Genomic DNA, 9,768 nt, shown 5'->3' with positions numbered 1-9,768 from the left:
TTTATTTGAAGATATGTATTGCATTATAAGATGATTAATTTATTAAATATATATCATTTAATTATATATAATATATTAACAAACTCTATATTTCAAAACTGCGTATCTATTTTTTTTAAAGTATATATTGACTTACTTGATAATTAATTTATTTAATATATATAATTTAATCATATAATATATATTAATAAAAAAAAATATTATTAAAAAATATTATTTTTTATTTTTAATTATGAGATTAACTCCCCAGCAGTAGAATGTACCGTTGATTTTTAAATTTTTTTTTAAAAATTGATATTAAAAAAAACATGACAAAATAAAACATCCGTCCCATTTGATATTCTATAGCGCCCACCCCAATATGATTTCTGCCCAGCAGTTCTAACAATAGAAAAGCCAACACCTGCACATGCTATGCTATTTATTTCGCTGCCAACCTGAGCACACAATTAGGATGTTATCATATTTTTCCATCATCGTGCTTATGATCTAATTGGTTTTAGCATCCGTAGAATATAAACTATTGCTCTATCACTTCAAGCTTGATATAAATTACAAGCAACGCTTTTCTTTGAAAAAGAAAAAACGAAAAGAGGAAAGCAAGAGAAGTTTTTCCCATGTTTTCCCCATGATTCTCCAATCAGAATCATTCACGAACTGTTCAAGCTTCAAGAAGAGACCTGATGACCCCATAAAACCTCCTTCGTGTCAATTGGCTATACCGAGCAACTGACAATTACTACAACAGGAGAAAAGACAATGGAAGCATCAAACTATAAATATTCTTCACAGTTACTCTTTTTTTTTTGGTAACTCATAACCAGCAAAGGTTGACACCAATCCCTCACACCTCCATCAACCTTTATCCAAGGAGTCCATCAGCCTTGATCACCAGATATGCAACAAATTTAAACACCACAGTCCAGCATACTTTCACCATTCAATATTTGTACTTTCTCGAAATAGGTTACCGAAAGCGATGTGCTCATGGTTGTTTGCCATTGGGCTTTGGAGATTGGCGGTATGGAGAAGGAAGTGAACCATTAGAGAGGCTCCTCCCAGGCTGGCTCCTCACAGGCTGCTGTCCATTCCTTGGAAAGGATGCCTGTAATTTTAAAACATGCCTTGCATTCTGATTGTTGGTGTTTGCTGCACCTGCTTGCATTGACTGAAAAAAATACGAGGAGCTCGCCATGTCTTTAAGGTTGATCAATGGTTTGAGGACTTTCACTACTTCACTCATTAAAGGCCTGATTTTCGGATCACGACTGAGGCACGCATGTGCCAGCTGGGCAGCTTTTTGAGCACCTTTGACTGAGAAGTTGCCATCCAGGCGAGGATCTATAAGTCTGAAGAAGCGTCGTCTTTCTCCTAGCTGGGGGCGTGCCCACTCCACCAGGTTGTGCTCACCATTTGGTCGGTTCCTGTCCATGGACCTCCGCCCTGTCATCATTTCGAGCAGCACCACCCCAAAACTGTAGACATCACTCTTTGATGTCAGATGTCCTGAAAAAATAATGTCAGACGTGTAAGTTGACAAAATCAGAAAGCAAACTGCAAAATGATAAACAATAGAACAACAGGATCAGTGGTGAGCTTCCGGAGCGCCATAACCATTAGTAAGAGCAAACTGCAAACACACAATATGTCCATCTACCAACATGTGACAGAACATAGGAGACATGACAAATTACAGCTGTTCCCAGTCCCCACGTAGAAAAGACCCTGAGAACTAATTCATGTAGCATCATATTGAAATCAAATTAGAGATGCAGGCATACCTTACTATTTTTCCCCATTTTCTGAGACCTATAAAGATTTTCTTGGCAGTGTCCCTTTTAATACCTCATAAAGCTTTTGAAATGTCGAACCCGTGATAATGCTTATGTCATCTTTTCAAGAAGAACCATCTACAGCACCTCAAAATTTGAGATCACACTCATCGATCCGATCAATGGTGGTGGTCTCCACCAAATCATTCCACTCAAAATATTATTTTATCACAATTACAAACATGGAACTGACTCCTCTTTAAGAGCCACTCAATCTTATGAAGGTACAAAGATACAACTTAATCAAGTTTCCAAGCACCATCTACCTCATAGTCTGCAGCAACTCTACTCCAATACCAATGCCTTACCAACTACTATTGCCACATCCAAGCTATGAAAGGCAAGTCAGTATTTTCCTTTCATTATTAATATTTCACCTGCAAAAACGATTTTGACCTATATATTTTGAATTTGTCATGTGAAATCTAATAAAACCATCAGCACATTACTAATGAAAGTTGCTGGAATTTTTCAGTTTAATAAAACCACAAGAAGCATCTTGAATACATAGAAATAGGGAGATCCAGGAAAGTGGAATGCAAGTGAAAGTCTAACAAAGTCTGATGACTGAAAAATATATTATCCCTTTCACATAGCAAATTTCTCTCCAGAACAACTATCATGTCCCAAATAGAAAACAGAAACCATGTCCCCAACAAGATACAGGGACAGACGTGGATTGGTTAAGCAATTCATCATGTAAGTTACAAGTTTGCCCACTAACATTACTGCTTAAATTTTCATAAAGTTCAACTGAAGTCGTGATGTTGCTTTCAAGTAACATAAGACAAATGGATATTCAAACGTTGTTCCTCTGGATTTTACAAAAGATGACATACTGCCCAACATAATTATGGGAGATAGGCATACATAAAATCTAACATGCTGATGTATGCATCAACATGAATGAATAATTCAGTCTGCTATTTTCTGATATTCTACGAAGAATTGAATCTTATGGTAGATTTACTTTTGGTACATTAATGAATCATGATGGTGATCAATGTGGAATGCACTTGGTAAATTAAATGAATCTTGCATCAAATCCACTTTTTTTGGTACATTAAATGAATCATGGAGGCAATCAATGTGGAATGCACATGGTACATTAGATGGCATCAACATGAATGATCAGGTTGTCTGCTATTTGCTGATATCCTATGAAGAATTGAATCAATCTTATGGTAGATTTACCCCTTTTTCCCCCCTTACAGTACATTAAATGAATCATGTAGGCAATCAATGTGACACGCACTTGGTGTGCAAAGAAAATTATGCTTTTACCAAAGCATGAGACCAGAAAGCACACAGAATCAGAAGACTCAAGAAAACCTAAAAAATAATACAGGCAAGGCCAAATCAAGCATAATAAAATATGTCATAGCACTGTACATCTATCACCCTGCTCTGATCTTTTCCATCCATCAAAGGTACAACATAAGAAAAAAAAAAAGAACAAACAACATCAAGTTCAGAGTTATATTAACAAATGCCAGTAACAATTAAATGATTCACCTGTCATTACATATTCTGGAGCTGCATATCCATATGTTCCCATCACTCGTGTTGACACATGAGTTTTATCCCCCTCAGGAGCATCCTTAGCAAGCCCAAAGTCTGACAGCTTTGCATTATAATCCTGGAAGGGCACATTTTCAGAAATAGTCATATAAATAGATTACATGAGACACATATGAATTTGGTACACACCGCATCCAATAGAATGTTGGATGTTTTGAAATCACGATATATCACTGGTCTTTCTGCTTCCTCATGGAGAAAAGCAAGGCCCCTTGCAGCACCCAGAGCAATCTTCATTCTTATGGGCCATGGCAGAGGCAGGGACCCTGTTGCACAAAGCACAGTTGATAGCAGAGATTAGATATGGACAAAAGGCAATAGTTCACTTATCATTTCAACTGCGACAACCAGAAAAAAAAGGATATAATCCTAGCACTGATAGTGCAAATAAAGGCCATCGTAGAGTTCCATAAGCCTGACCGAGCAGTAAATGATAATTGAAGTGAGTGATAAATTCATGGCATAAACAATGGTTTACTATTAATTATTAACAAGACAGAAAAGGGATAAAGCCTTAAAGGTGCTTTGTTGGAGATGTCAGATGGTAGAACTCAACTTGCTATCTATTGTGATGAGCACAGCCAGATATTAAAGAAAGAGAGGAGTGCAGTTTTATTTGTTGGGGGGGGGGGGGGGGGGCGGTGGCGGGGTGGACCACTCTCTGTGGTCCATTATAACAAACTTGCAGCTTCACAACAAAGAATGAGAAGTGAACATATGACAGAACCTAATAATAATGTTCATGAAGACGAATAGTCAATTGTTTCAAAGGGTAGCAAGATGGTATCCATCTAACGAGGAATGTCATTTTATCTGGTTAAAATGAAGAAAACGGGTGCAAAGCAGGCAATGCAGAAGAATTTAAATAGATTTGCAATCATCTCTGTGCCTGTGTTATTCTATTGACAAAGAAATGAGTTTGGCACTATATCATAATGGAATTTTTAGTTCTCTTTTAGGTACCACATCAAAATCCTAAATACTGGACTTAGCAAACTGCTGATGCTGAGTGAAATAAACATAAAACATCTGAATACTAGAGACTCCATATTAGCATCAAGTTTGCAATCATGCATATACATGCTATAATCATATTTATTTCTGGTCAAGCCATGACATTAAAAGTTGATAACTATATTACACCAGTAAGTAAATAAGTTTAGCTGGTTCCAATATCATAAACCAGCACCAGTGATCTTAAACAAACTACATAAATATAACCAGTAAACCTTGATAGAGTACCACTAAAAGCAACCAAAGCATGCTTTAACCCTAATGTACAATTTCTATTGCACAGCATTAAGGAAAAGAATATAGCATTTCTTCAGGGAAACACAGAAGGAATTGAGGATGAAAAAATAATACAGCAATTGAACTCCGAAGTCTTGTAGATAGGCAAGTTAGCCTATTTTGAATTTTCTGGCATTGCTTTTCACTGGTAACTAATAAGGTATATACTAGAAACAATATCAAACAGAGTGAAATCAAGCAGTTACATACTTCTGAAAAGATGATTTTCAAGACTTCCTCGAGGCATAAACTCATACACCAGCAATCTTTGATCATCTTCAATACAGTAACCAATCAACCTCACTAAATTTGGATGTTGAAGGTCACCAAGATAATTAACTTCTGCCTGCAAACACATTGAAAACATACACGGTGAATGAGAACTTTGAAAGGGATATATACCTGTTATTCATTATTGAAGAAGTCAAGATTGAAAAGTCAGAAGATATCATACCAGCCACTCTTTATGCCCTTGAAGTCCATCATGGTTGAGTGTTTTGACAGCAACAGTTAGCCCTGTACCAGGTTTCACAGGAGCAGTACCATTCTCCTCGATCCATCCTTTGAAGACACAACCAAAGCCCCCCTCTCCCAGAAGGCTCTCCGGCCTAAAGTTTCTTGTGGCAGACTTAAGCTCATGGAAAGTGAACTTCCGCAACTGAGATGCAACTTTTAATTCCTCACCTCCTTTAGTAGATGAGTTACTTTCAGCAGTACTTGTGGTTGTGGAACCAGAGACTACTGGTGCAACTGGTTGGTCCCTGCTGCCATCATTTGTGTATTTACTTTCTGCTGGTCCATGCACAATAGCAGCAATTAACCGGCTGTTAGAAGACACTGAAAAGCTATAGCAAAAATAACCTCCCAACTTGACAGAACTCAGACAAGGTAAGCATGCATGTCAATGAAAATATTGAAGAAAAAGCTACTTGCGGCTAAGAGATGAGTTAATCAAGCTGGATGACTAATACAACAAAAGACCTTCACATTTGGTGTAGTTGCCAGCTGGAGTATCAAAGCATCCAACTCTTCAACCTCCATCACACAAAACAGTTTGATACAGCTGTTATTTGGACATAATACCTAACATGTGGACATGTTTAAATTAATAGCTCTTTCCTTTTAAAGAAGCGAAGAAAGAAATTTTTTTTTTCTTCTTTTGATGCCAGGGGAGGGGTCGGGGGGGCGCGGGCCAGGCTGCACATATTAAATACAGAGGGAATTGAACACAGAACAATTGAAAGGAAACAGGGACCTATTTACCTTTGAGTTCTGATGCTCAATTTCTCTTGACTCATGGTTTCACAGTGTAGTTTAAATGTCCAATTTTTTAAGGAAGGGAAAAAAAAAAAAAAAGCACAGCCTCTATGCTACGAGAAATCATTCTAAATTTTATTTGTTGATAGAAAATGATCCATCAGAAATATGCTCGCCATCAAGATCCTCCTAGAGACATGCTTATAGAAGATAAGCATTTCCAAAGAGCAAGGTTTTATAAAAGACATGCTTAATGGTACTGGTTGGCAACTGATGAATCAAAATTGAGTTTACCCCCTAATACTTTTAAATAAACAATTGTATAATAAAAAAAAGGTAAATACAGAAACTGGAATACTTCTTACAAGGGTTTTTAATATCAATCGGATGCATGGTCATTTTAAACTATGAATTTAATAAAATACTAAAATCATTTTGTACAAGTAATGATTATTCTAAAACAGGGCTATACATAGTTCCACCCAGAAGTTGCCTTTCAAGGTCTACTTGGGCGATCTACCACAAAGCCCCTTCAACCTACAATTCCCAATCAATGCTAAGCCAGAAAAACAGCAAACAAGAAAGAACTAGGCATGAACTCGACAATCTCTAGAGAACATCAAAAAGGTGCATCAGGAGATTGAAGCTCAACTACACAATCACAACAAGTATATGATGATTAGCACAGTAAGCATCGAGTGAAGTGCAACTTCCAAGATGGGGAGCTCGCCAAGCATCACCTAGGGAAAGAGGGATTAAAGGGCAAAAAAAACAAGCCAAAAGCAATCCAATACTGTCCCTTCAAAATTCAGAAGAAGATTGGTGAAAATGCCTTCTAGCTTGACTTGCTACCTTGCATGGAGATTTACTTAGTTACCAATGTTGAGAACCTAAAACTATTCGAGCCTTCCATGTGGATGAAGACCAAAATCAGGAACCAGTGCTACCATCCTTGAACGACCTACAGATAGAGCAGGAAAAGCCTCTTTCCAAGGAATGCACTGTTGAGAGGAAGGTCACAGAAACTATGTGGTTGAAGGATTGAGTCTTTGGGATTGACCGAAACAGCCAACTTCCTTCCAAGGCCTATTAGTTTAGTCATATGATTGGAGAAGCAAGAGTTTCCCATCTCCAATTCTAATTTAGTAGGAATTAATCTCCCCAAAAGGGTGGGGGGGTGGGGTTGGCCTTGATCCAAGAGGATCGGTAATCCTACTATAGATCATGCTAGCCATGTCAGGTAGGTCTGAATAGAATCCAAGAGCAAGATCCACCACATCGGAAGCCAAATTGCACATCAAACTACTGAATGCCATAACTTCTGCATACGATGTTGGATTGAGATGTTCTTTTTAAAAAAATTTGATAACTTTTCAAGATTTATAATGCTACATCTACCCTTAAAAGGTTCAACACACACAGCAATCAAGGCAATATGATAATGTTTGAGCCCCCAAACACGCTGATCAAAGTAAAAAAATCTTCTTTTACGAAAGAATTTGACCAAGTAAAACTCACAATTTAGACATAAATGAGCAACAAGATCGAAGACAAAGTTGATACAAAAGTCGAGACTAGCTCTAGGAAAATTTTAGCTTTCCATAATTTTTTTCATCAATCATGGCTATTGTAGGAAGACTATGATTTCTTCCAACTAGAAGAGCAATCCTATCCTAATTTTGTAAGGGTGGCCTCACTGGTATAAATAGTGAGATTGTTATCAATTTTACTTTCATTAAAGACCTAAATCCCTGCATCCAAAATCCCTTATTTTTTGTTTTTCTTTTGAGATTCACCAGGTTGAAGGAATTTCTTCCCTCTCCCTATTCAGATCATAACCTAAGTTAACCTGCTAGTAGAAACTTTCAAGCTTAAATTCATTTAAATTATCAAAGACAACTTATTCCATACCATAAATAGAATAGCACGCTTGACACCAACATGAAGGCAATGCAATCATGTCTTAGCATTATTTGCAGAGGGATAAGGCATCGTTATGACTCATGACAACACCTTCCCAACACCACACCGAACTATTTAGTTCCCATAATCAGCTGCCAGCTCCTCTCCAAAATGCTTAATTTCCCCCAACTCTTCAGTTCATCCCCTTCTAAGTTGTCAATTTTCAGTTAACCATCAACCAAGGCAACTCTCATTACTGATCTCCATTTATAATACATTTCAAAACCTCGAACAGAGCAAGAAGTAGACCAGCACAAAAACAACGTGGCATCATAAAATATGTTTTGCCTTCATTCCACCAAACATGTGGCTAGAATGACTAAAATTTAGAGATACCAAGTCGCCCAAGTTTTGGAGTCAACAAGAATTTCACATATCAAGTTCAATTAATAACCAAAAGACAACTAATCTAAGAATCAAAAAAGTAGCAAGCCCGCGTCTGAGGATAAAAAGTAAGGATCTTTCCAAATTGTTCGCATATAATCATAGCATTCATGATCAATAACCATGAAACGACAAACACGGAATCTAAAAATAGTAAAGAAGCAGAAATACTCACAAACTAGCAAGCATAACAAGACACTACAACTATCGAGCAAGGTCAAATTGAAGAGAGAAAATGTGGGCGAACGAGCAGCTTACCGCAATGAGTGCTGGCATTACTGATGGATGTATCCACTTTGGATCTTGACGAGATGCAACTCCACATCAATCTGCGCTTAATCCAACATCCAGTCTCCTCCTCCCTTGCCTTGCTCTTCTTATTCTTACTCCCCTTCTCCTTCCCTTTCCCAACGCTGCCCCATCCCTCCGATTTAAACTCCTCGGGACCCAACCCCATCCCTCAAAATCTCATCCCAGTTCGAAATCAAAGATCCCAGCTAGGAAAGCCGAACCCCCTCTCTCCCAGAAAGATTCCTTATACCGAAATCGGCCCTAATAACTCCTCTCCTCCAGAAACCTCTCAACAAATCTGCACCAAAACGGCAACAGGAAACTAAGATCCCACTAATCCAGAGCTCGAAACCCTAAACGAAAAAGAGAGAATCGAACGAGGTGGAACGACACCGAGATCAAAGACCGACCACGGAGCTCGAGATTTCTCCTCGGAACCTCCGAACCCGGGAGGGCTTCCTCGCCCGGGGAACTTCGGAACTCGCTTGGAGACGGAGGTGGTCGTGTGGTGCAGAACCGGACTCAGTCTCCTGTCCGAAGAGCTGCCCAGGTTGGGGCTCAGGCGAGGTAAGCAGGAGGAAGGCAGCTGCCCGACGTAACGGCGCCAGCGAGCATTTGACGGTGGGAGAACCAGAGACCGATGGCTCCGAGGAAGAGAGAAGGGGTAGAGAAGCAGTGCGTGGGAACCGGGGGGTGGGGGGAGAGAGAGAGAGAGAGAGAGGAGAAAAGGGGCGGGCAGGACGGGCAGAATATGAGGGACGAGATGAGGGTGCGGAAAATGCGGGCAGGACGGGCAGGAGGTAGGAATTTAGCAAAGAACGAGAGAGTTAGGATGCTGCTGAGGATGTTTTTGTACAGACGGCTGCTTAAATTTTTATATGTCCGTAGACGCTCTACCGTCGGCATTGCCACCTAGGAACATCTGGTCCGTTGGCGTATTCACATGTCACGATTGATGTGCATCAATTTTTTACCCACTCCACTTAATGCTCGTCTTTGCGGAATGGTAGCATCCGTTATGTTTACCCTGCGTGCGAGAGAAAGGGGTCCGACCGAAGTTAATGTTTACCCTTCAAGGTTTTTATTATGGTAACGGTTACCTTTACAAAGTACTAGATATATGCAACCGGTAACATCGGTTACTGCAATATTCCAAAACATTCAGATAAAG

General features: G+C 39.0%; 1 protein-coding gene across 4 annotated transcripts; it reads right to left on the bottom strand.

Annotated features, from left to right (window-relative positions):
* Nucleotides 1-511: 511 nt before the first annotated feature.
* LOC105047713 (serine/threonine-protein kinase PBL34) lies at nucleotides 512-9,349 on the bottom strand. 4 transcript variants are annotated; one of them, XM_019851375.3, is made up of 7 exons: nucleotides 9,008-9,342; nucleotides 8,565-8,895; nucleotides 5,158-5,495; nucleotides 4,914-5,049; nucleotides 3,543-3,679; nucleotides 3,348-3,471; nucleotides 512-1,506 (listed from the first exon to the last, which is right to left on the bottom strand). In XM_019851375.3, exons 2-7 carry the CDS (start codon nucleotides 8,761-8,763, stop codon nucleotides 986-988), a joined length of 1,455 nt encoding a protein of 484 aa, XP_019706934.1. In that variant the 5' UTR covers nucleotides 8,764-8,895; nucleotides 9,008-9,342; the 3' UTR covers nucleotides 512-985. The 4 variants fall into 4 exon arrangements, with proteins under 4 accessions (XP_019706934.1, XP_010925061.1, XP_010925062.1 ...); XM_010926759.4 differs by having other exon boundaries at nucleotides 8,565-9,343; XM_010926760.4 differs by having other exon boundaries at nucleotides 5,158-5,492; nucleotides 8,565-9,338.
* Nucleotides 9,350-9,768: the final 419 nt, after the last annotated feature.

This window comes from Elaeis guineensis, chromosome 6, assembly GCF_000442705.2.
Source record: "Elaeis guineensis isolate ETL-2024a chromosome 6, EG11, whole genome shotgun sequence".
Taxonomy (NCBI): domain Eukaryota; kingdom Viridiplantae; phylum Streptophyta; class Magnoliopsida; order Arecales; family Arecaceae; genus Elaeis; species Elaeis guineensis.
This window is presented reverse-complemented; position numbering and strand designations above follow the sequence as displayed.